The 24871-nt window shown below is 45.7% G+C and overlaps 5 protein-coding genes across 10 annotated transcripts; 4 read left to right on the forward strand and 1 right to left on the reverse strand.

Annotated features, from left to right (window-relative positions):
• The first annotated feature begins 54 nt into the window (after positions 1-54).
• On the forward strand, positions 55-4838 carry fbxo18 (F-box DNA helicase 1). The gene is made up of 21 exons (XM_049761031.2): positions 55-205; positions 286-432; positions 525-925; positions 991-1127; positions 1186-1333; positions 1405-1586; positions 1654-1728; positions 1797-1888; positions 1980-2148; positions 2212-2425; positions 2517-2604; positions 2667-2762; positions 2830-2966; positions 3035-3131; positions 3186-3352; positions 3453-3525; positions 3588-3782; positions 3845-3970; positions 4045-4151; positions 4232-4366; positions 4447-4838. The coding sequence occupies exons 1-21, from the start codon at positions 187-189 to the stop codon at positions 4606-4608; spliced, it is 2967 nt and encodes a 988-aa protein (XP_049616988.1). The 5' UTR covers positions 55-186; the 3' UTR covers positions 4609-4838.
• Positions 4839-5353: 515 nt separating this feature from the next.
• Positions 5354-10247, forward strand: LOC125992215 (F-box DNA helicase 1). 2 transcript variants are annotated; one of them, XM_049761014.2, is made up of 21 exons: positions 5354-5524; positions 5604-5750; positions 5843-6243; positions 6309-6445; positions 6504-6651; positions 6723-6904; positions 6972-7046; positions 7115-7206; positions 7298-7466; positions 7537-7750; positions 7842-7929; positions 7992-8087; positions 8154-8290; positions 8355-8451; positions 8505-8671; positions 8837-8909; positions 8978-9172; positions 9235-9375; positions 9454-9560; positions 9637-9771; positions 9852-10247. In XM_049761014.2, exons 1-21 carry the CDS (start codon positions 5506-5508, stop codon positions 10008-10010), a joined length of 2979 nt encoding a protein of 992 aa, XP_049616971.1. In that variant the 5' UTR covers positions 5354-5505; the 3' UTR covers positions 10011-10247. The 2 variants fall into 2 exon arrangements, with proteins under 2 accessions (XP_049616971.1, XP_049616987.1); XM_049761030.2 differs by having other exon boundaries at positions 5604-5747.
• On the reverse strand, positions 5853-13951 carry il15ra (interleukin 15 receptor subunit alpha). Its single transcript, XM_068649536.1, has 13 exons — positions 13807-13951; positions 13150-13395; positions 12220-12414; positions 12112-12150; positions 11925-12038; positions 11601-11679; positions 11420-11505; positions 10395-10569; positions 9924-10042; positions 9623-9788; positions 7555-9269; positions 7282-7445; positions 5853-7198 (listed from the first exon to the last, which is right to left on the reverse strand). Exons 2-7 carry the CDS (start codon positions 13226-13228, stop codon positions 11433-11435), a joined length of 579 nt encoding a protein of 192 aa, XP_068505637.1. The 5' UTR covers positions 13229-13395; positions 13807-13951; the 3' UTR covers positions 5853-7198; positions 7282-7445; positions 7555-9269; positions 9623-9788; positions 9924-10042; positions 10395-10569; positions 11420-11432.
• Positions 12036-16974, forward strand: rbm17 (RNA binding motif protein 17). 3 transcript variants are annotated; one of them, XM_068649535.1, is made up of 13 exons: positions 12036-12198; positions 13837-13968; positions 14067-14186; positions 14248-14414; positions 14494-14606; positions 14715-14765; positions 15100-15238; positions 15312-15463; positions 15545-15634; positions 15949-16022; positions 16128-16226; positions 16298-16370; positions 16729-16974. In XM_068649535.1, exons 1-13 carry the CDS (start codon positions 12130-12132, stop codon positions 16824-16826), a joined length of 1377 nt encoding a protein of 458 aa, XP_068505636.1. In that variant the 5' UTR covers positions 12036-12129; the 3' UTR covers positions 16827-16974. The 3 variants fall into 3 exon arrangements, with proteins under 3 accessions (XP_068505636.1, XP_049616999.2, XP_049616998.1); XM_049761042.2 differs by having other exon boundaries at positions 15545-15589; XM_049761041.1 differs by lacking the exon at positions 12036-12198 and having other exon boundaries at positions 13843-13968.
• A 979-nt stretch (positions 16975-17953) lies between these two features.
• Positions 17954-23275, forward strand: pfkfb3 (6-phosphofructo-2-kinase/fructose-2,6-biphosphatase 3). 3 transcript variants are annotated; one of them, XM_049761039.2, is made up of 15 exons: positions 17954-18229; positions 19104-19232; positions 19295-19391; positions 19477-19543; positions 19615-19689; positions 19767-19823; positions 19903-20027; positions 20114-20321; positions 20400-20546; positions 20628-20732; positions 20936-21065; positions 21135-21262; positions 21328-21516; positions 21612-21634; positions 21845-22117. In XM_049761039.2, the coding sequence occupies exons 1-15, from the start codon at positions 18151-18153 to the stop codon at positions 21897-21899; spliced, it is 1614 nt and encodes a 537-aa protein (XP_049616996.1). In that variant the 5' UTR covers positions 17954-18150; the 3' UTR covers positions 21900-22117. The 3 variants fall into 3 exon arrangements, with proteins under 3 accessions (XP_049616996.1, XP_049616994.1, XP_049616995.1); XM_049761037.2 differs by lacking the exon at positions 21845-22117 and adding an exon at positions 22136-23275 and having other exon boundaries at positions 17955-18229; XM_049761038.2 differs by lacking the exons at positions 21612-21634; positions 21845-22117 and adding an exon at positions 22136-23275 and having other exon boundaries at positions 17955-18229.
• The last annotated feature ends 1596 nt before the right edge of the window (positions 23276-24871 follow it).

Consider the following 24871-nt stretch of genomic DNA (forward strand, 5'->3'; position numbering starts at 1 on the left):
GGTATTTACTTGAACTTCATTCGCGACGACGTAACAATTCCAGCAATCATTTCTTTATAATCAAATACTTTCGTATGTGGGGCGACTCTGTTATAATTTATGTGTGCCCGCAGATGTTTAGTTCTCAGCTTTAAATGTTGAGGTTTATTAAATCTAGGTATTGTGCAAGCTGAACAAAAAAATAATATGGAATTTGCACTAAAAGGTCAGTCCTCTAACCCAAGTCGAATATCTATGGTTGTTATGGTTGTGTTTTAAATTTGTCGTTACTTGTTTTTTTCTAAGCGAGAGCCAAGAGGAGGCATTTAAATGCAGACGAGCTAGAAAAAAGTGAAGCGGGTATCCAAGCCCTCACCAACCCCCAAAGTTTAAGCAGAAGCCGGGGCAGCACTTCCAATCTGAACCCAAGACCTACCAAGAGACCAAAATGTGGTGACTACATTAAATTAGAATTTGGCTGTTGATGGCATATAGGGTTAAGAGGGGAAACATTACTAATGTGTCATCTTAACATTTCATGATAGCATCAATCACCTCTAGTACGGAGAACGGCTTCCCCCCATGCACAAATGGACTCCATGGCGAACCAGAAGATGAGGACGATGAGCGATCGTTGCCCTCAGACCTGGAGGAGGAGCCTGAAAACAACATTGACTACTTAGAAGGAATAACTTCTGACATGTTTGAAGATGAGTTTGACTCTTCTGACGAGTTGGTACACGAGGAGCTGGATGTGGAACCCCTGCCTGATGCCACCTACGGTCTCCTCGGGAGTAGCAAGGAGCTGCTGCAACCTCAGGGTTGTATTGATGACCTCCCGGAGGAGTTGCTCAGGCAGGTCCTCAGCCTCCTTCCTGCTCGAGACCTGTACAGGAGCGCCATACTCGTGTGCAATCGGTGGCGCGACATGATTGAGGATGACAAGGTGATGGGCACCACGAAGCCTCGGGGTACTTTTTTTTCCCTGAAAATAATTGTTCTTTTTTCCAGTTTATGCCCTTCAAGAAAGAATACTACCGCTTCATGATGAACGAAGAGGTTACAATGGCCGAGGTCACCTCCTCATTGATCAAGGCCCGCGTCATAAAGCCAGCAATGTCACAGCACGGCATCCGCAACCTCGTTATGTAAGTTCTTCAACGTTATCCGGGCCGCTTTACATTAATCGAGGCTCTTTGTCCGCAGTTTAATGTCGCACCATAAGTTTGGCACGGTGGTGAATCCGACGGACGTTTTGGAGCAAGTGAAGAAACATCGCTTTTTCCCCCATGCCGAGGCCGCCATGAGATTACGCATTCGGAATGTTCCCAAGTGCCCGAATCTGCATGTGGAGGTTCAACTGACACGCTCGCACAATTTATATTGTCTCCAAAAGTTACAATGACGCGTGCTCGATCCCCGCAGGGCCCCAACCCGTTTGCAGCCATGGCGGTGATCTTACTCCTCAGCGAGAGCGTGGAGGACGTGCAGGCGTTGGTGACCTTGCTGAACGACTGCATGTCGTACAGCGACGTCACCGAGTTCCTCAGTCACATGGCCGTGGTGCTGCTGGCTGCCGTGAGGAACAAGGTGAAGCTTAGCCAGAGGTGAGGCCGGCTAACTTTTAAATGGAAAATAAGGTATCTCCTTAATCCCTTTTTTGGTGGTTTCCAGGTTGCATTACAACATCTACTATGTTCTTCACCTGAGGGAGAATGGCCCCTTTTCAGTTAGCTGCTCGGAAGGCCGGTGAGACTTACTCTTGGATATCTTCTTATGTGGTTCGGATTGAGATCACCTTTTTGTGGTCCCGCCAGGAGCTCGCGCATGAAGTTGACCTCAGAACAGCTGAACATCCTCAGCCACGACATTCAGAAGGACCACTTGGTGAAGATTGTTGCCTTTGCAGGTACAACGAACCTCCACGCTCAACATTACGAGAATATAACTCGGCCTCCCGTCAGGGTCTTGCCGGCTAACGTACCGTTTTAACGTTGAAGGTACGGGGAAGACGACCACGCTGATCAAGTACGCCGAGCAGCGGCCGCACCTCCGCTTCCTGTATGTGGCCTTCAATAAATCGGTTGCTAGCGAAGCCTCGCAGCGGTTCCCGCCCAACGTGGACTGCAAGACTGTCCACTCGCTGGCCTATAAAGACATCGGGAAATTGTGAGAAGCTCGCGCAGCCAAGTGTCCAATTCAGATCTTGATCTCTTTTTTTTTATGACGCAGCTACCAAAAGAAGCTCACCTTCAATCTGAACGTCTTTTCCATCAACACAGTCCTGCCCAAAGGTCGAGGGGGTTACGCCAAGGCCAAAGTGGTAGCCCAGACTCTCAACAACTTCATGTCTTCCGTCAACGAGACCATCGAGCGGAGCCACGTGCCTTTCTCGCAAGTGAGTCTTCAAGGCAACAAGACGCTCATCACTGAAGAAGAAAAAGAGGTGAGGAGCGCTGTACAAAATGCCGTCTTAACCGTTCGTACGATTCAAACAGCTGTCATAAAAATGCCGAAATCATTTTTTTTGTCTCTAGTTGTATGTCCAAGATGCAAGAAACATTTGGATGAAAATGAAGGACCTCAGTGAGATTGAAGAAAAAGCCTACCACATCACTCACGACGGTAAGACGGCGACTCACGGAAGCCTCGTGCGAACAATTATAAACTTTCCTTTTCTCCGCCAGGTTACTTAAAGTTATGGCAGCTCCAAAAGCCAAAGGTCAGCCTCTCCGACCTATACGACGTTATTTTTATCGACGAAGCCCAGGACTGCACCCCCAGTAAGTTTCTGAGTCTTGAGTTTTGATTGTCGATGCTTCCATTCATTTTTTTTTTTTTTCTCCTTAGCCATCATGGACGTGCTGCTGATCCAGAAATGCGGCAAAATCCTGGTGGGCGATCCCCACCAGCAGATCTACACCTTCCGAGGTGCCATTAATGCTTTGCAGACTGTGGCTCACACGCACATCTACTACCTAACACAGGTTTGCACGCAACAACACGGAGAATAACGCTGGACGGATTCCAAACCCAAAATTATTTCATTGTCCAGAGTTTCCGCTTTGGCGCCGAGATCGCTTACGTGGGGGCCAGCATCCTCACGGTGTGCAAGGATGTCAGCAGAATTCTCGTCGGGGGAAGGCAGAAAGGTAGACGGCTTGAAAAAAAACGACCTCGCCGGACTCACTGATCCGTTTTCCTAGGGGGCGTGTTTGATGAAAAAGCTGCCCAGGCCCAACAGGACATAGCCAATGGGATAAGCCCCCGTCAGGGAAACACGGCCATTTTGTTCAGGTGCAATTTTGGCGTGTTCAGCGAAGCCGTGCGGCTAACCGAGGCCAATAACAAGTGCAACATCCACTTCATTGGCGTGAGTGTTTTATCTACAACCGTGAGCCATATGTTGCTCACCCTTGTTATGGACTCAGTTTCCCCAGAATACATAATTGTGGATGCTCTTTACCTGACAGGGTGTGGACAACATCGGGTTGAGTAAGATCAAGGACATTTGGTACCTAATGGAAGGCAAAGATAACCGCAAACGTGAGGATGGTTTTTGTTCCGGTTGCATTGGCAAAGGAAATGATTGTCGTTCTTTTTATCAGTGATCAAGGACCACCTGATTGGATCGTTTGCAAAAATCCAACCGAACCCCTTTGAGGCGTTGAAGCTGTACGTCAGCAAGACGGACGACCGTGACCTGGAGGCCAAGCTGACCATTGTGACCAAATACACAAATCGCATTCCTGATCTGGTGAAGTGCCTGAGGAGACACTCGCAGGATAAAGTTAAAGAAGCAGGTGTGCGCTTTGGAGAATTGGAACACATGACCGTTCCTCCCCGTTTTTCTGCTCCCTTCCAGACTTCATACTCGGCACAGTCCACAAAGCCAAAGGTTTGGAATTTGAAATCGTGATGGTCGGCTGCGACTTTATCAACGTTCCCAGCGCCAGACACAACAGCCACCACTTCAACGAATTTTCTTTTAGTGAGTGTTTGACTTTTTTTTTTCTAACCTGCGCTAAAATAAAATATAAATCACGCAACAAATTAAAACTTCAGGTAACGTTCCCAACGACGAATGGAACCTGCTCTACGTGGCGGTGACTCGTGCTCGAACGACGCTCATCATCACAAGGAGTATCCACTACATCATTACCCAGACCGGCGTAGGATATGATGACATGATCAAACATTCTTAACGCACTAAATGCAAAAAAAATTAATTTGTTTACCTTGTCATCAACAGGAGTACTTCTTAAAGTCGGTAATGCCCGCTACGCCGCTGAAAGCGGGCGAGACGCCGCCGTGCCTCATTTCCGCCTGTCCCAATTGCATCACGCCCGGCGCCGCTTTCATGATGTGCAAAAGACGGATGACATATGTGAGGATATTCAGCAACTGGAAAAAAAAAAACAAATACAAATGTAAATATGATTTTCATGAACATCTGTCCGCATCTAGACGAGTGGCCCGTCCGCCGAGGGCGCGCTGTGCGAGAGGTGCGTGTGGACACGCGTCGGCCCCATCGCTTACCTCATGACGGACGACGTGCTCTCCATGGCTGAAGTTCCAGAGCGCTTCAACCAGCATTTATTCCACATTATTTTCCACGCGCCGCTCTAGTTGGAACTGACTAGGAATATTTTGTTTTTTTTCTGTAACAGAAAACTTGGGTTGTTTTGCTTGACTGTTAAAAAATGGGACTGAACGGTCTGATTTGAAATGACTGAAAAGGTTAAAAAAATAAGTTTGTAAATATGAAAATATAAAACAGTATAGGCTTTTATACTGCAGTTGAGTTTGGTGTTTTGTGATCTGTTCAAATGCTTATAATAAAACATTGGTGCGATGGACATTAGCATTTTTTTCAGATCAACAATAACACCAAGATGCCACAAGATGGCGGCAACAAATTAGCAGTAAGCTCGACTATTAACATTACAGTACATGTCGCTGAGGTTTTATTCTCTCCTTCGAGTGTACTGTAAAATACAAAAAGTTACTGTTAAACAATCCATGCTGTGACATCATCTCAACATTGAGACTACAATTTTGCTGATCAATCAATAAATGCGTTACTACCTTTGCGTTTGTGTGAATCTTTATACTGAAGAGTATATCCCAGAGAATGCTCAACTATATTTATTTTTTTGCTTTTCCAGTAAGAACTAAATGTTACAAAAAACGTCTAGTCTGTTCCCACGGTGGTATAGTAACAAAATCTCTACAATAAAACTACTGAATGACGTAAATAAAAAAAAAAAACCCCGATTGATTTAAATTAAATCAACCCATCAATAGAATGCTGTTAGAGCTTGCATCCACATGGTGGCAGTAGTGTCCAAAAGCAAAGTCTTACATCCACCCGATGGAAGTATTGTCTATAAGCAAAAGCGAAAGCTTGTGAATTAGTCACTACGGCCGAAAACACTCTTTCAATTTCATTTTGGTATTTACTGGAACTTCATTCGCTCCGACGTAACAATTCCAGCAATCGTGCAAGCTGAACATAAAAATAATATGGAATTTGCACTAAAAGGTAAGTCCTCTAACCCAAGTCGAATATCTATGGTTGTTATGGTTGTGTTTTAAATTTGTCGTTACTTGTTTTTTCTAAGCGAGAGCCAAGAGGAGGCTTTTAAATGCAGACGAGCTAGAAAAAAGTGAAGCGGGTATCCAAGCCCTCACCAACCCCCAAAGTTTAAGCAGAAGCCGGGGCAGCACTTCCAATCTGAACCCAAGACCTACCAAGAGACCAAAATGTGGTGACTACATTAAATTAGAATTTGGCTGTTGATGGCATATAGGGTTAAGAGGGGAGACATTACTAATGTGTCATCTTAACATTTCATGATAGCATCAATCACCTCTAGTACGGAGAACGGCTTCCCCCCATGCACAAATGGACTCCGTGGCGAACCAGAAGATGAGGACGATGAGCGATCGTTGCCCTCAGACCTGGAGGAGGAGCCTGAAAACAACGTTGACTACTTAGAAGGAATAACTTCTGCCATGTTTGAAGATGAGTTTGACTCTTCTGACGAGTTGGTGCACGAGGAGCTGGATGTGGAACCCCTGCCTGATGCCACCTACGGTCTCCTCGGGAGTAGCAAGGAGCTGCTGCAACCTCAGGGTTGTATTGACGACCTCCCGGAGGAGTTGCTCAGGCAGGTCCTCAGCCTCCTTCCTGCTCGAGACCTGTACAGGAGCGCCATACTCGTGTGCAATCGGTGGCGCCACGTGATTGAGGATGACAAGGTGATGGGCACCACGAAGCCTCGGGGTACTTTTTTTTCCGTAAAAATAATTGTTCTTTTTTCCAGTTTATGCCCTTCAAGAAAGAATACTACCGCTTCATGATGAACGAAGAGGTTACAATGGCCGAGGTCACCTCCTCATTGATCAAGGCCCGCGTCATAGAGCCAGCAATGTCACAGCACGGCATCCGCAACCTCGTTATGTAAGTTCTTCAACGTTATCCGGGCCGCTTTACATTAATCGAGGCTCTTTGTCCGCAGTTTAATGTCGCATCATAAGTTTGGCACGGTGGTGAATCCGACGGACGTTTTGGAGCAAGTGAAGAAACATCGCTTTTTCCCCCATGCCGAGGCCTCCATCAGATTACGCATTCGGAATGTTCCCAAGTGCCCGAATCTGCACGCGGAGGTTCAACTGACACGCTCGCACAATTTATATTGTCTCCAAAAGTTCCAATGACGCGTGCTCGATCCCCGCAGGGCCCCAACCCGTTTGCAGCCATGGCGGTGATCTTACTCCTCAGCGAGAGCGTGGAGGACGTGCAGGCGTTGGTGACCTTGCTGAACGACTGCATGTCGTACAGCGACGTCACCGAGTTCTTCAGTCACATGGCCATGGTGCTGCTGGCTGCCGTGAGGAACAAGGTGAAGCTTAGCCAGAGGTGAGGCCGGCTAACTTTTAAATGGAAAATAAGGTATCTCCTTAATCCCTTCTTTGGTGGTTTCCAGGTTGCATTACAACATCTACTATGTTCTTCACCTGAGGGAGAATGGCCCCTTTTCGGTTAGCTGCTCGGAAGGCCGGTGAGACTTACTCTTGGATATCTTCTTATGTGGTTCGGATTGAGATCACCTTTTTGTGTCCCCGCCAGGAGCTCGCGCATGAAGTTGACCTCAGAACAGCTGAACATCCTCAGCCACGACATTCAGAAGGACCACTTGGTGAAGATTGTTGCCTTTGCAGGTACAACGAACCTCCACGCTCAACATTACGAGAATATAACTCGGCCTCCCGTCAGGGTCTTGCCGGCTGACGTACCGTTTTAACGTTGAAGGTACGGGGAAGACGACCACGCTGATCAAGTACGCCGAGCAGCGGCCGCACCTCCGCTTCCTGTATGTGGCCTTCAATAAATCGGTCACTAGCGAAGCCTCGCAGCGGTTCCCGCCCAACGTGGACTGCAAGACTGTCCACTCGCTGGCCTATAAAGACATCGGGAAATTGTGAGAAGCTCGCGCAGCCAAGTGTCCAATTCAGATCTTGATCTCTTTTTTTTTTTTTTTTATGACGCAGCTACCAAAAGAAGCTCACCTTCAATCTGAACGTCTTCTCCATCAACACGGTCCTGCCCAAAGGTCGAGGGGGTTACGCCAAGGCCAAAGTGGTAGCCCAGACTCTCAACAACTTCATGTCTTCCGTCAACGAGACCATCGAGCGGAGCCACGTGCCTTTCTCGCAAGTGAGTCTTCAAGGCAACAAGACGCTCATCACTGAAGAAGAAAAAGAGGTGAGGAGCGCTGTACAAAATGCCGTCTTAACCATTCGTACGATTCAAACAGCTGTCATAAAAATGCCGAAATCATTTTTTTTGTCTGTAGTTGTATGTCCAAGATGCAAGAAACATTTGGATGAAAATGAAGGACCTCAATGAGATTGAAGAAAAATCCTACCACATCACTCACGACGGTAAGACGGCGACTTACATAAGCCTCGTGCGAACAATTATAAACTTTCCTTTTCTCCGCCAGGTTACTTAAAGTTATGGCAGCTCCAAAAGCCAAAGGTCAGCCTCTCCGACCAATACGACGTTATTTTTATCGACGAAGCCCAGGACTGCACCCCCAGTAAGTTTCTCAGTCTTGATCGTCGATGCTTCCATTCATTTTCGCTTTTTTTTTTTTCCTCCTTAGCCATCATGGACGTGCTGCTGATCCAGAAATGCGGCAAAATCCTGGTGGGCGATCCCCACCAGCAGATCTACACCTTCAGAGGTGCCATTAATGCTTTGCAGACTGTGGCTCACACCCACATCTACTACCTAACACAGGTTTGCACGCAACAACACGGAGAATAACACTGGACGGATTCCAAACCCAAAATTATTTGTCCAGAGTTTCCGCTTTGGCGCCGAGATCGCTTACGTGGGGGCCAGCATCCTCACGGTGTGCAAGAATGTCAGCAAAATTCTCGTCGGGGGAAGGCAGAAAGGTAGACGGCTTGAAACAAACGACCTCGCCAGACTCACTGATCCCTTTTCCTAGGGGGCGTGTTTGATGAAAAAGCTGCCCAGGCCCAACAGGACATAGCCAATGGGATAAGCCCCCGTCAGGGAAACACGGCCATTTTGTTCAGGTGCAATTTTGGCGTGTTCAGTGAAGCCGTGCGGCTAACCGAGGCCAATAACAAGTGCAACATCCACTTCATTGGCGTGAGTGTTTTATCTACACACGGATTCCCCCCCCCCCCCTACTGACTAAAGGTGCGATGGATATAATACAAGGCCCTCAGTTGGCCCGTGAGCCATATGTTGCTCACCCTTGTTATGGACTCAGTTTCCCAGAATACATAATTGTGGATGCTCTTTACCTGACAGGGTGTGGACAACATCGGGTTGAGTCAGATCAAGGACATGTGGTACCTAATGGAAGGCAAAGATAACCGCAAACGTGAGGCTCGCGCATATCGTTTTTGTTCCGGTTGAACTGGCAAAAGAAATGATTGTCCTTTTTGTCAGTGATCAAGGACTACCTGATTGGATCGTTTGCAAAAATCCAACCGAACCCCTTTGAGGCGTTGAAGCTGTACGTCAACAAGACGGACGACCGTGACCTGGAGGCCAAGCTGACCATTGTGACCAAATACACAAATCGCATTCCTGATCTGGTGAAGTGCCTGAGGAGACACTCGGAGGACAACGTTAAAGAAGCAGGTGTGCGCTCTTGAGAATTGGAACACATGACCGTTCCTCCCCGTTTTTCTGCTTCCTTCCAGACTTCATCCTTGGCACAGTCCACAAAGCCAAAGGCCTGGAATTTGAAATCGTGAAGGTCGGCTTCGACTTTATCATTCCCTGCCCCAGAGTCAACAGCCACAACAGCCACGACAGCCACCACGTCAACGGATTTTCTTTTAGTGAGTGTTTGACTTTTTTTTTCTAACCTGCGCTAAAATAAAATATAAATCACGCAACAAATTCAAACTTTAATTCAGGTAACTTCCCCAACGACGAATGGAACCTGCTCTACGTGGCGGTGACTCGTGCTCGAACGACACTCATCATCACAAGTAGCATCCACTACATCATCATCCGGACTGGCGTAGGATATGATCAAACATTCTCAATGCACTAAATGCAAAAAAAATATAATCATTTGTTTACCTTGTCATCAACAGGAGCACTTCTTAAAGTCGGTAATGCCCGCTACGCCGCTGAAAGCGGGCGCGACGCCGCCGTGCCTCATTTCCGCCTGTCCCAATTGCATCACGCCCGGCGCCGCTTTCATGATGTGCAAAAGACGGATGACACATGTGAGGATATTCAGCAACTGGAAGAAAAAAAAAAAATACAAATGTAAATATGATTTTCATGAGCATCTGTCTGCATCTAGATGGGTGGCCGGTCCGCCGAGGGCGCGCTGTGCGAGAGGTGCGCGTGGACAAGCGTCGGCCCCATCGCTTACCTCATGACGGACGACGTGCTCTCCATGGCTGAAGTTCCAGAGCGCCTCAACCAGTGTCTCCACGTTAATTTCCACGCGCCGCTCTAGTTGGAACTGACTAGGAATATTTAGTTTTTCTTCTGTAACAGAAAACTTGGGTTGTTTTGATTCACCCTTGTCTGTTAAAAAATGGGACTGAACAATCTGATTTGAAATGACTAAAAAGGTTAAAAAAATAGGTTTGTAAATATGAAAATATAAAACAGTATAGGCTTTTATACTGCAGTTGAGTTTGATGTTTTGTGATCTGTTCAAATGCTTATAATAAAACATTGGTGCGATGGACATTAGCATTTTTTTCAGATCAACAATAACACCAAGATGCCACAAGATGGCGGCGACAAATTAGCAGTAAGCTCGACATGCAAACAGTCCAAGGCGTCTCCTTGTTGTGGTTGATAAACAATTACAGATAACGATGTAAACACTTACCGGTACGATCCGACGCATTGACAGAATACAGCTGCTCTCAAAGCACCACTTCATTTTCCTCTCAGGATTAATAAAGGATCTTTTCAAGAAAGAAAATCTGTCCAAACGTGTCGCAGCAATGGTGCTGGTTATAACACATTCCACAGAGACGTTATCATCCGTCATCAGATAACATCTGGACAGGAAAAACTTCTCATCAGAACTCATACCAAAACATAAACGCCAAAATTCCAGATGAATTTAATACATATTTATTATGGGTGTAATTTGCATGAGTGCAGAACACCAAGTTACAAAAAGTCCACTGAGACATGTGTCTGACAAAAAGTCCATTTGGAAAAATATATGTATATATATGTATATAAGAAATTGCTACATGGCTACTTATTCAATATTTGAGAAAAAAAAAGTATCTGATGAATGGGTTTTTTAAAAAACAATAGTGGGAATTAACCTTGACTTTTCTGAGATAGGACCTATTGTTTGGCTAATTTTTAATGAAGTCGTGAGACTTAAAAGCTTTTCATTTCATGCTTACATAAAATACAATATTAAAGTGAGCTGTTTGTCCTCATTACAATCCACATGATAAAAATATCGGTTGTTTTTATTGGGAAGGCCGGACTGGATTAATGGAGCTTCCGTTGATTTCAATGGTGACAAATGATTTGTCGTTGGAACGTTTGGAACATAATCAGAAACGAAGTAAACCTGTTTCTCACGGCACCGTTGTATGTAAATGCGTTATAAGTGCATGTGCACTGTGTTTCATCAACTTTGACAACTTCCAGTAAACGTTTAGATTGGCAACACTCCCACTTGCTCGGAACGTGACCCGGTTTGCTCACCACCGAGTCTTGATGGGCTGCAGGTGTTCAGCAGTGGAGAAGCACGAGGAAATAGTTCCCTTAAGGCAGCCGAGCCGTCTACACTTGGGGCCTGACTCGCCTCCATAGCACAATGAAACGAGACAGCTGCTATCTCCTTTTTTTTCTGTGCAAAAAGAGTTTGACACCTTTTACTACCTGCTTATCAAGGCTATGACGTAGCTTCATTCAAAGCAATGTCTTCTGGTGCCAGCTGCGGCGGATCGCTGGCTCGCGCTCGTCTCCTGATAAAGCGGAATAACATTAGTGAAGATTTCGTAGGACAAGATGACTCGGCAAGGCATTCAAAGTTGCTGAAAACGTTACTCCCTCGGCTTACATTTTACAAAGGAGGCCGATTCCAACGAGCGCCACGATGGCTGCCAAGACGCTAACGACGGCTGTGGTGATTTCAGGTCCTGCCGATGAGAAGGACTGATTAGAAATAGTTTACAACCAAATATTGATGCACTAAATAAGTCTGTAAAAAACAGAGTCCAAAAGACAAGTGTGTTCAGTTTTTCTTTAGCTTCCTCAAAAAGGCGTGAGAAGTCGCAAACCAGTTTTCGCAATCTTACATGAAAGAGCAGCTGACAGAGCGACGTTTCTGTAGCTAGCGATTGAATGCTAACTTGGGAACAATAACAATAGAGAGCAAACTCACCACTCAAGGAGGAGCTGGTTTGCCAAAGAGAAGCGTCGCTGTTGGTATCATTGATGAGCGAGTCGGCGGGCTCCGATGTATTTCGGTGTTTCTCCACGCTGGTCGTGGTGGCTTCTGTAGTAGGGACACGTGGTCAGGCACAGAGCCTTTTCGGAATACGACGCTACGAGCTCGGCGCGCCTCTCACCTGTCTCGCTGTCGTCGGATGCGCCTGCTCTGGGGTCCCCTGGAAACAGAATCAAGTCGTGCCTCCTGTAAGCTGCTCGTCGGCAAGGTGATTTCTTTCAACACTTACGTTTGCACTTGAGGGTGGGAGAGGACCAACGCGAGCTGCCGGGTTTGCATTTGATGAGGTTGGACGTGCCCGCCATTCTCAGGTAACCTTTGAGGCAGCTGTAGCGGAAGGTTCGGTTGAGCTGGTGGCAGTCTTGCGGTGGAGGCTGGGTCTGAGGCCAAGGAGGGATTCCCGAGCACGGGCATTCACTTTGGCCTGAAGGCACAGGGCTGACAGTCAATCGTTAAGCTCGGTTGTTATGCAATTAATAAACACTCAGAGTAATTATGAAGGAAACCGCAACTGAACCAGGAAGATACAAACAAATACAGAATGCGGGAAAATTGTTCATCAACGGGTTTAACTGGATTTTGGACAATGTCACTCACGCAAGATGATACAATTAAGAGTTATGAGTGTGTTACACAATATATAAGTGAAACAAAAAATGTAAAAAAATAATGGAAGCCTTATTCCATTGTAAGCAGGGACACCCTTTTGCAATTAAGCCGCAAACACTTCCCAAATAAACCAAATCACAATTCATCAAGGCGCAACAGTCAAACTAATTTCATAAAATGATTAACAAATTATTAACTGGCCACTCTTTAAGTTAGGGCTCAATACATTTTGGTAACAAAACAATTAGGCGCTAGTGAGGGTGCACATACTGTAGTTCTGTCCGGGATTATATTTGAAATAAATTTAACTACAATGATTATGGTCATTGAACTCAACACCGGTTATTTACAATTGCGTTACAACAGAAGATATATGACTTTTGACCCTTTTTTTTTTGTTATTGGGCATCGGTAATATCCGTATCATTTACATAGGAATAAGATTGAAGTTAAAAACAGCGATTAATAGCTATACAAATAATATTTGACATAGACGATATAGAGAGAGCGCTATAAATAAGTGTGAGCGTAGACGGTTTATAGTTCTTACCGCTGTCGGAGCAGCGCGCTTTGTCCAGGACGCACGCCACGACACAAACTACAAGCAAAAGTCCAGACCCCAAAGCCATAAGAAAGAATTCACGAGCAAGTTTGGCTGCGGAGTATCCATGCTCGTATTAACTTTCACTTTTAGTCGCCCACGACAGTGCGGAGCCGCCTATATTCTGACATCAGCTGATTGTGCGGTCCGCCATGTTTGTAGTCCCAAAAGATAATCTGCCGTAGTTTCCGGTTTCTACAAAAACACATGCAAACACGACAAGCCTTGTATAAAATAAATAAAAAGTGTTGTAAAATTTTCAAAACGACGATATAATCAAGCAACGTTGTGGCTCAACTGGGGTCATCCGGCCGCTAGATGGCGCGACAAGTAAAGGGGAAAAAAAAGACGTCACGGAGTATTGTTGACTGACGCGCTCGGTTTTTACTTCCGTCTTGCAAGAACATGCCTTTTTGTTCAATGTGCATCTAAAAGAAATCATTTCATTCAATTCATAGCAAATTAACTCCAAAACGGTAGGTTTAACATTCGTTACGAAACTGTATTTCGACAGAATTACTACGCGGTAGGGAAAGGCCACTGTAACGAACTGTATTCAGCTAACATTAGCTATTTTTCGTGGCCGCTCTGTTCTACAAACCTGACCTGTTCGTTCCTGGCGACCATCTCGCTCAGGTAACAGCAATGTCGCTGTATGATGACCTCGGCGTGGGTGCAAGTGACACCAAGACCGAAGGATGGTCCAAGAACTTCAAGCTGCTGCAGTCCCAGCTGAAGGTGAAGAAGGCAACTCTGACCCAAGCTAAGGTACGGACAAGCAATTGGTGTGGTTTAAACTAAAGCCCAGCTATCACTGGTATTTATTTATCAATGCGTTGGATATTTTTTTCCCCGTGTGTGTGCAGTCCCATCGGACGAAGCAAACTACTGTTATGGCTCCTGTCATCGATTTAAAGCGAGGCGGCCCCACCGTTGAAGACAGACAAATCCCAGACACTCCTCCGATTGTCGCTGCTGCAGTCAAGGTCCGATCACCTTTGACTTAAATGGTAAAGATCCCCATTGAAGCTACGGTAAACATTACAGGAGACCGCCCCCGCCGGCTTCTCCTCTGGAGATGTGCTGATCCCGCTTGCCGACGAGTACGACCCCATGTTTCCCAACGACTATGAGAAGGTGTTGAAGCGGCACAGGGAGGATAGGCAGCGGCAGAGGGAGCAGGAGCGCCAGAAGGAGATTGAGGACAGAGAAAAGTAGGCTAAAGATAGTACAAAATCTATTCGCAAGATTTTTTGGGGTGGTTTAGTCACACTGTTTCATTTTTCCCACTAGGAAAAGGAAAGACAGACATGAAGGAGGAGCCCCAAGCGGCTTCTCGAGATTCCCAGCAGCAGAGGAGGACTCTGACGAAGACGAAGATTATGAGAAGGAGCGGCGAAAACGAAGTGAGCGCGTGTTTTGCTTGCATACAACTGGACATTTAAAAAAATATATTTTTTGTTTAGGAATAAAGTAGACTTACTGTTTGTTTTTTTGTGTGTCTGCTTCCTCAGGTATGGGTGGTGCTGCCATTGCTCCTCCTTCATCACTTGTGGACAGAGATGGTGAGTGTGACATCCCCTGTGGCCTATCATTAAAAAAAAAAAAAAAAATCATAAAGACATCATTTAGTGGTCAGTTGCAACAGCTTGAACATTGACAAGGAAATCTGACCCTGTGTTGTAATAGCACTGTTTGTCCAGCAGAGGGAGGCATTGTCAGCATTAACGCACTATATCAGCTTCATCTAGCTCCTTAAATTTATTCAGGGATGGGTAACTGGTAGGACCACACTCTGAGTGGCTCCTTGATTCATTAAAAAAATGTTAGTAGCAGGGGTGAAAAATTGTGGCCCCCCTCCATCATTTAAGTTGCATTTCCCTTATTTAAATGAACAAGGTTCTTCGGCATACCCATACGAGGATGAAGGTCGTCCAAGCAGAGGCTCAAAAGCCGCCATCCCTCCGCCCATGTACGAGGACTCGGAGCGGCCGCGTTCCCCACCCGGACCAACCAGTTCCTTCCTGGCCAACATGGGGTGAGTCCGACAAATTCTTTTACTGCATTGGTACGCGACATACATGTCTCACTGAATGTACCTGTTCCTGCAGGGGCACCGTGGCTCACAAAATCATGCAGAAGTACGGCTTCAAGGAGGGCCAAGGCCTGGGCAAGCACGAGCAGGGGCTGAGCACGGCGCTGTCTGTGGAAAAGACGAGCAAAAGAGGTGGCAAGATTATCATCGGGGACTTGGCGGAAAAACGTAAGAAGGATTTTGATGCACTGATACTTTTGAGTTTGAACATCTTCTGAACGCTTCTACTTTGTGGTGTCGCCCGAGCAGCAGGGGCTCCAGCGCCAGTTGCTCCCGAGACTCCCGGAGGAGCAGGTGGGACCACCCAGTTGCCGTTCTGTTCTTCGTTTTGGGGCTCAGGTCACAGCTGCTTATTTCTTTTATTAATACGATATATTCAGGTGTAAGGTGATCCGCACATGCACTGTTGCTTTTGTGTAATGTTCTTGGAGAGGAGGAAAAAAAAAAAAAAAGTATTACAAAACACCACGGGAGAAAAAACTGATATCACACGAACTCCATAGAAAGTTCTCCAGATGAAATTACAGTTGTACCAAGTTACACGCCCACACTTGAACAATACAATTTGATACAATACAAAGTTTTTTTTGTTTTGTTATCAGGCTTTCTCTTGCTCCATGCAGGAGTTGATAAATGTTTTTTTTCCATTCTAGTGGATTCCAAGAAGGCTGATGCAAACCCGCTGACAGAGATTCTCAAAAATCCTACCAAGGTGGTCCTACTGAGGGTACGCCTGTCATATGAAACTGTTACGAAATGTCCCTGAAAATCGTGAAGGACTCGTTTGGTGAGCCGTTGGGTTTTGCTAAACCTTTGGGCCCCCTGTTTTTAGAACATGGTGGGCCGAGGAGAGGTGGACGAAGACTTGGAGGGCGAGACCAAAGAAGAGTGCGAGAAATACGGCAAAGTCATTAAATGCGTCATCTTCGAGGTGAGCGGCAAAAGGTTGAAGAGGGACCGTCGTTGGTTCAACTCAGCCTAAACATGCTCTTTTTTCCACAGATCGCCGAAGTGCCCGATGACGAAGCGGTCCGAATATTTCTGGAGTTTGAAAGAGTGGAGTCGGCCATTAAAGGTTTGTATCGCATTTCGTCATCTCTGCTACTACGATTGTATAACGTCTCAATTATAGTGGGGGTGAAAGTGTGTTGCTTTCTAATTGGGTTGGCCCAGATTGGAAACAAAGGTGTGATGGGGCTCCCTGTGGTGTTATATCAGATGTGGCCCAGCAACCTAGTCCGGTCTCCCAGCGGAATTGGGCTTACATCACAATACGGGCAAAGCAGGACATGCGGGGAATTTTTTTTTTTAAAAATGATGCGGTATAAGGATAATCTGAAACTTTTCTGTATCGAACCACTTTTTGTTGCCATTCTTGTATTTAGATTTATTTACCTTGACACGGTTTGACTGTTGCCTTCTGTCTTCCGCAGCTGTGGTGGATCTGAACGGACGTTATTTCGGCGGGCGGGTCGTCAAGGCCTGCTTCTACGATCAAGACAAATTTCGGGTTTTTAACCTGGGCGAGTAGTCACCAGGTTGTCGTCTTCTGTCATGTACATACACCTGTTTTCTATTTTCCTCATCTGTTGTATGATTCGTGTCAATTTTTTTTTTTTTGGTCGTAGTTCTGAGATGGAAAATACCTTTTGTCTCGAAATAATAAAGGACTAAAATTAGTTTCGTTCTTGAGAAGACATTTTTTAGGAGAACCTACTTTCCCTGCCGCAATTTTGTCTCACAGTGGTGTCTCCAGAGGGCAGAGAATTTTAACTTCGCCCCAAGTCCATTATGGGACAGAGCCTCAGCCTCATTCACAACTTATGTAAGCGCTCCTCTCGGGGGCTTTTGTCTGGCAAGACGTCAGTCAGGAGCAGATTTCATCATTCAGAAACAAACCTGAGTGAGAAGTTAACCAGCACTTCCTGTGCAGTACACATCGAAGCTCCTTTTCTGAAAACACAAACACATTTGCCAAATAAACTTAGCTCACGTTTTTTTGTGTAGCCACCAATGATGCAATCAACATTTCATTTGTTTTACCTCCAGAAAACAAAAACATTTAATCTGCCAGTGAACATCTCCTGAGTTCGTATGTCCGTAATTTATCATATAAAAACATGTTTACACCATGGGAGATTTTGTGTCCTAAGGGTTGTACAGAACTGGTATGTGCAATATGTGTAACTACATCCACGATGACTAAATGGTGCAAGCCCGAGAAGTAGACGAGTGACAATCTGCACGTTTCACTTGGGAAGTCCAAGGTGTGGGAAAACAACTATAAATAGAGCAGGACATAATTACATAATAAAATGTGCTAACATTTTTACTATAGTTTTGAAATGAGTAACTCGCTCAAGCTTTACAAGCTCACCAAACATTCCTCGACAGATAATTATAGCTAAAGCAACTTTACTCATTATTATTTACATTCCTACTGGTATACTATTAAATGACTCGTAAGAATTATCGTAAACTATCATTGTTGTGACTTTCAGCTTGTCCGATTATTTAAAATATTTTTGAGCCACTAGTGTTTTCGTCGTAATGACCATAATGACCGCAAGGCGGTGCTACTGCCCCCATCCCTCATGACGCCGACGTTTATGTCGTCATCCCAGTCACGTTGCCTCTCCACCAGGCAGGCTTAAATAGCGGATCTCCACCGCAGACCGGCAGATTAGCTCGACTCAACGCTCCAAGCGTCCTCGACCGTCACTAGCGGATCGTTTTTCTTGCTCAGGCAAAACTTACAACGCATAATTTTATTTTGTTTTATTTATTTTTTGGGGGTGTGTTAGAATCGCCGTGCTTCCCACTTATTGTGTGCAGCTTTTCCAAGTCTTCAAGGAATGCCCAGAGAGCTGACCCAGAACAGGAGCCAAAAGATCTGGGTTCCTACCAAGGATGATAAACCGGCACCCCGTAGAGGTAAAGTACATTATTGAGATTAAACATCTAATATAGAAGGAATAGGATTTGATATTACTATGACCTCTTTGATGTGCGACGCCGCCTCCCCAATTTTTATCTTTACGGTTATACATTTCTGTCTACTAATATGATTATTGAAGAAATACAAAATAAGAAACCTCTACAATTATGGGTTGCTGGTTATGAACGCACTTGCCCTCCAACGGCATGCACGGCACGCCTCGACTGGAGCGTGACGAGACACAAGTCGCCATGGTAACCGCATTGCGTCGCAACCCGGAGTGGGATGCTGCAAAAAAAAACCTCAGCCTTTCATTGGTCGGTGGGCATCACATGTACATGGCGCGATACAGATGATTTAAACCCACGTTTGCATTTTTTCAAACTGAGCAAGTGAAATATTGCATTTGTTAAGATCCTTTTTTTTCTCAAGCATATTCATATTTTTAGCAGCTTCCAAAACTCAAGCTAGTTTACAAAAGTCAAGTCAGTGTTACTTATATTTAACCAGTCTTCCAAAGCCACCAGTGGCTATTTTTGCAAAACAATGACTCAAGTCTAAATCAGATGATGGCATGATATTTTTTGCCCACAAGTATGTGCTTCCAACTGTTGAGTGTCAGAGCTGGGCCAGACCTGCTGGCAGAGTCTGAATGTCAATTACCGGCCTTAATCCCTTCTTCCCGTTCATGTGGTTCTTGTGTTATGGAAACAAGATTAGTAAATTGGCACTGCCTATGTTTATTGCGGTGCGGTAACAGAGGCACTTAAGAAATGCTTAGTAAGCTGCAGAACATGCTAACAGAGGTGACATAGTAGCTTGTTGGGAAAATTGGGTCATTCGTGTAACGTAAACTGTTGTCCCAAACAGCGGGCGGCGTCCCCCACATTGCCAACCCCCCGACCGTCATCGTGATGGTGGGCCTGCCGGCTCGGGGCAAGACGTACATGTCCAGGAAACTCACGCGCTACCTCAACTGGATCGGCATGCCCACCAAAGGTACGCACGCTGGGGCGCCCGCCGACAAAGCGTCTTCTCATCACGACGTTTACCGCCCGCAGTCTTCAACGTGGGGGAGTACCGCAGGGAAGCGGTCAAAAACTACAGCTCCTACGATTTCTTTAAGTCGGATAACGAGTGCGCTGTCAAGATCAGGGAGTAAGTGGATGCCCTTACGGGAAATACAACATCCAGTGTTTGCGATTAAAAAAAAAAACAACTAAAAACCATCTTGGCTTTTCAGACAATGTGCCTTAGCAGCCTTGAGGGACGTCAAGTCCTACTTGCAGGACGAGGGAGGCCAAGTCGCGGTAAGTTTCCCATGATGCATCAGCGGTCCCAGAGAACCAAGACACAAACTAAGACGGCACGTCTACGGCAGGTCTTTGACGCAACCAACACCACGAGGGATAGGCGGAAGCTCATCCTCCAGTTTGGCCTGGAGAATAGCTACAGGGTATGTGGTTACCATGGCGACCGGATAGATTGGGGGGGGGGTCTGGTGTCTCTTTATTTACCCCTTTTTCTGTCCAGATCTTTTTCATCGAGTCCGTCTGCGACGACCCGGGCGTCATTGCGTCGAATATCATGGTGAGTTCACGATAAACGTAACTGACCACAGCTGAAATTTGCATTTTGAGAGTGACAAATAAATCTGACCTTCTTCCAGGAAGTGAAGGTTTCCTGCCCAGATTACAAAGACTGCAACAAGACGGACGCCGTGTTGGATTTCCAAAGGAGGATTGAATGTTACAAAGCCAGCTACCAGCCTCTGGACCCTGATCAGCACGACAGGCAAGAAACTCATTTTCAAAAAGACGGGCTCTCGATTTACATACTTTGTTTTCGGTTCCGGTGTTAATCGGGTTCTCGACCTGCAGGGACCTTTCCTTCATCAAGGTGATAGACGTGGGCCGCCGCTTCCTGGTCAACCGCATCCAGGATCACACCCAGAGCAAGATCGTCTACTACCTGATGAACATCCACGTCCAGCCGCGCACCATCTACCTGTGTCGACACGGAGAGAGCACAGACAACCTGGAGGGGCGGCTCGGGGGCGACGCTGGCCTCTCGCCGAGGGGCAAGCAGGTAGGGGATATTCCGAAGCTCCAGTGCCACGTTTGGAGGAATCAGGTTGTAATTTTTTTTCTGTGCTCTCCTTTGTAGTTTTCCAGCGCCTTGGCTGGATTCTTAGAGGAGCAGCAGATGAAGGATCTGAAGGTCTGGACCAGCCAGTTGTGCAGCAGCATCCAGACAGCCGAGCACCTGGGGGTCCCGTACGAGCAGTGGAAGGCCCTCAATGAAATTGACGCAGTGGGTGTCACTCTGGGACGCAACTTTTTTTTTTTTCCTCCCTGTGTAAATATTCAACATTTACCGACTTTTTTTTTTCAGGGATTGTGTGAGGAGATGACGTACGATGAGATTAAGGAGAAGTTTCCTGAGGAGTTCGCCTTGAGGGATGAAGATAAATACTACTACCGCTACCCCGCTGGCGAGGTAGGCTTCTACAGAGTTCTATACAAACTAAATAGAGATGTAGTAATCCCGACTTTTTTTTAGCATCATCAAAACCCGCATTTGTCAAAATACTGGAAATATTACAACTGCAGTACAAATAAACGAGGTTCCGAAATTGACCCTTGTGGTACTCCTCGTGCTTAACTTGAGATGACATTCACTTACCATTTTGTTGACTCTAGTCCTACCAGGACCTGGTCCAGAGGGTGGAGCCGGTCATTATGGAGCTGGAGCGTCAGGAGAATGTGCTGGTCATCTGCCACCAGGCTGTCATGCGTTGCCTCCTGGCCTACTTCCTGGATAAAAGCGCAGGTGAAGACACTCATCAAAATGCTCATGTAACCACAAATCACCAATCTTTTTTTTTTTTAAATATTGCAGATGAGATGCCCTACCTGAAATGCCCCCTTCATACTGTGCTGAAGCTCACCCCTGTGGCCTACGGTTGTAAAATCGAGTCCATCTCTTTGAACGTGGAGGCGGTGAATACTCACAGAGACCGACCCGAGGTAAGACCTCCTCACATGGGTACTGTTTATCTGTACCGTTGGATATTAAGTCGAATTCTGCACAGGAGGTGAGGAGAGGTCCGGGCAGTTTGATCCGGAGGAACAGCGTGACTCCTTTGACCACCCCCGAGACCAACATCAAAAAACCTCGCATCGACAACCTGGATGAAGCTCCCATCCAGGAGCTCCCTCGTTCGGTGGCTTCGTTAGCACTCTGCAGCCCGTCGCACCTCCCGCTAACACTGGCCGGCCAGGTGAGTCCTAGCATAAACAAATCAGTCGTGGGTCACCCATCATTTTTTTTTTTTAACTTCAAATCTTCCTGTGCTGCCTTCTCCTGCTTCTCCAGCACTGGCTGGGCAAAGTTTGCCTGTAAGTATTCGTAGAGCAGCTAAGTGTGACTGAGGGGGAAAAAAAAAAAAAAAAATCAGTGTCACGTTGCTATATTTGCTATGCTATTACTTTCAATGGATGAAAATGAAAGCCGCTTTATAGAAGTGAAAGTTCTCATCTGAGTCAGACTGACTCATCCGTGTCTGGTTTATTTTTGTGTGTTTAAAAAAAACAAAACAAAAAAAAAAGACGAACCGTCCTCCATTACCTGGAAGTGGTCTCGCTCTTCGTCTTTCAACGGTAAACAAACCAGCGGTTAGCGTTGCTGTTTATTCCTAGCTGCTATGATGCTAGCTGTCATTCCCTCGTTTTATGACAAAGTGCTAAGGCACGTGAGGATTATCTAAAAATACCAGCAGGTGACACAACCGGTAGTTTGTAGGCAATAGGTTACGTTAGTAGACCGAAGCGCATACCAAACATTACAAAAACGGGTGGAGTTGGGTTTTAACTTTGGCTCGGCACATTTTGTGTTTGCAGAACCTGAGGAGACACTCCTGACGTCCTGCCCGGTCACAATGAAGCGTCGACGCGGCGACCTTTCACTCAATGTCTTGACACGATGAAAGTTATTCTACAAAAAGCCTTTTTACATGGAAAAGATGACATCATTTTTCTCCCCCCCTCTCTCACATTGGTATATTTTAAATCTTCCAAAACAAAAAAAAAAAGAGGGGAGTGATTTTTATTTAATTTTTTTTTCCTTATCCAAAGAAGCAAAACATTTTCATGCCTTCCTTCACGATTTTCCTACGGGTGGGGGGATTTAAAAGTCAGTCTTGCCGTAGTTCACTCTGGAGACATTCACTGAATTGTATTTATTTTACACTGAAATTTTTTCACTTTTTTTTTTTTATGTGGGTGTCAAGGCGGAGCCAAATCATTGAACGATTTTGCACATTTGGTACACATTTCGAGATTTTTTGTTTCTTCTTCAATGTGCTTCAACACAAGGCGCTTGATTTTTAACGGAGGTCGTTCTTGCCGTAGAGTGCCTGTTAGCGCTTGTTGCTTCGCCCGGTTCCGTTTTCCACATTTCATATCGTCGCACGTTGAATGATTTCGCGAACACGCCGACTCAAACAGGGTCTTGTCACTCTCGGGGCTAACGTTATTTTCGTTACGGTCTGCCGCACGAATAGAAGCACCTCTATTTTTCTGATAACAAAGCGTGCTGTTAATAATATCTTTGTAAATATGAGACGGATGTTGACTCTCTTGGGAGGTTTGAATGAAAATATGTTTTTTTTTGTTTTTTTTTGGTACTAATGTGGCGGAACTTAACGAGTAAGCGGGGTTTGTGTATAGGAAAAAAACTGCTTCTCACCGTTTGTTGGCATGTTAGTACAATCTACTTGAAGTGTTTCTTTTTTTTTTGTTACCATTTTATTATATTCTCTATTTATTTTCTATGTAGTTTTTGGCACACACAAAAAGGGAGGAGGGGCCTACTATGCAGGCAAGGACAGTAGGTTGTACTTGATTTTGCATCTGCTGGACCAATAAAATGAAAAAAAATATATTTTTGCGTATTTTCTTCTATTGTGAGTCACCCACCTTGTCTTCTGATCAATTCAAGACGATGTTGCAGGCAATGGAGAATAAAAACGACTAATTCAAGGTGATGTTTATTTATGTCCACTGTGCGGAACAATTTGGATTCCCCCCCCCCCTTACTGATATTGGTGTTAATGCCAGTCGGATATAAATATAACTTGGCTCTCCGATGAGTTGAGAATGTGGCTGGCTTCTATTTGGGTTTCCGTCTTACTCACTCAACACCTAAAGAGACACCATTTGTGGTGAGTTGTGGTCAGACTGAGCATTTCGGTGTCCATCAGGTTCCTCAAACGCACGCACTCGTACGCACGTACACTTTTGGTGACATCACTGCAGCGGCTCATTTCTCGCCAACATTTGGGTTGCCGCCAGTATTTCATAAGTACCGCAAATTAGCTAACGACAATTTCCCCCGAAATTTCTTTGAAAAGGGAGAGTACGTTTTCCATCGTGGGCAGTACAAATTTGTTGGGAAAATTAGGCAACGACAATTTCCCCCGGGAAATTTCTTTGGAAAGGGAGAGTACATTTCCGGCAGTACAAATTTGTTGGCATGCATTGCTGTGGTTGCGAGAGCTGCTGCGTCAGGCCTTTGAACGGTAAAACGCGGAGCCGCTAAGCCGCCCGCGCCGCAAATAGCAGCTTTAATGCCGCGTTAACGAAGGGGCCGGCGCTCTCAATCTCCCCGAGGGGTTCCAGTCATGAAGGTGCCTGCACCTCAAACGTCCTCTATTTGACAAATTCCAGCAGACTGTGACATTGGACACACTTTATCATGACTCAGCTGATTTGCTTCTGTTATCTCATTAGCGCTTCCTTATTAGCCGTGCATGTGACCCGGCGTCCCGTTCGTGGACGAGATTACTTCAGGCTTAAACGGACGAGCGCGAATCGACTCTTTTGACCTATTTCAAACGCACCGCGACGAGTTTCGCAATTTTACGACGTTATATGGACGAGGGCACGTGTGAAGGTTATTGGCTCAAGGCCACCGGGGAAAGCGCCGCTTGGCCTCCGAACAAGCGCAACTGGTTTGAGCGACTACGTGATTCATTCTTTTAATCAATGAAATTCAAGCGTAAAAAAATAATATGAATCAAAAGGCATCTTGCTTCCCAAAACAAAAAACAATTATGAATTTCAGCTTATTTTATTGACTATACCTGTTGTAGTTAAATAACTAAAACAACTAAATTTATGATAAAAAAAATAGATTGTTTCAAATTAGTACAAAACTAAAGAGTCTAAATTGTATTATGCTTATGAACGATACGTTGCCTGTTCGAATAGGTCCAGTTTAACCTCGCTTGGCTCTTCGTGCAAATTGCTCGTTCTTTGTGTGCACGGGGTATTGACAGCTAGATTTGCCTGTGAATGGAGAGGATAAGCCGAACATGAATGGAGAGGAGGGGATTAAATATCCCCGATTACACTGGCTTGGAAATAAAAGAGCCTTTTATGGCATTCCGCCGCGCAGTTATGCGTGCAACACAAAAGGCACAATACTCGTCTTGATGAGTCACCCTACGGTTTTTTGTTGTGTGTCATTTTGACATTCTCCTGACCTTGTGTGTTTCTACGCGGCTAATAGGGCTAATGGGATAGGTCGTTGTGGACACGCTAACATCAGGGATGGGGGGGGGGGGGGGGGGGGTG

This window comes from Syngnathus scovelli, chromosome 22 (assembly GCF_024217435.2).
Source record: "Syngnathus scovelli strain Florida chromosome 22, RoL_Ssco_1.2, whole genome shotgun sequence".
Taxonomy (NCBI): Eukaryota; Metazoa; Chordata; class Actinopteri; order Syngnathiformes; family Syngnathidae; genus Syngnathus; species Syngnathus scovelli.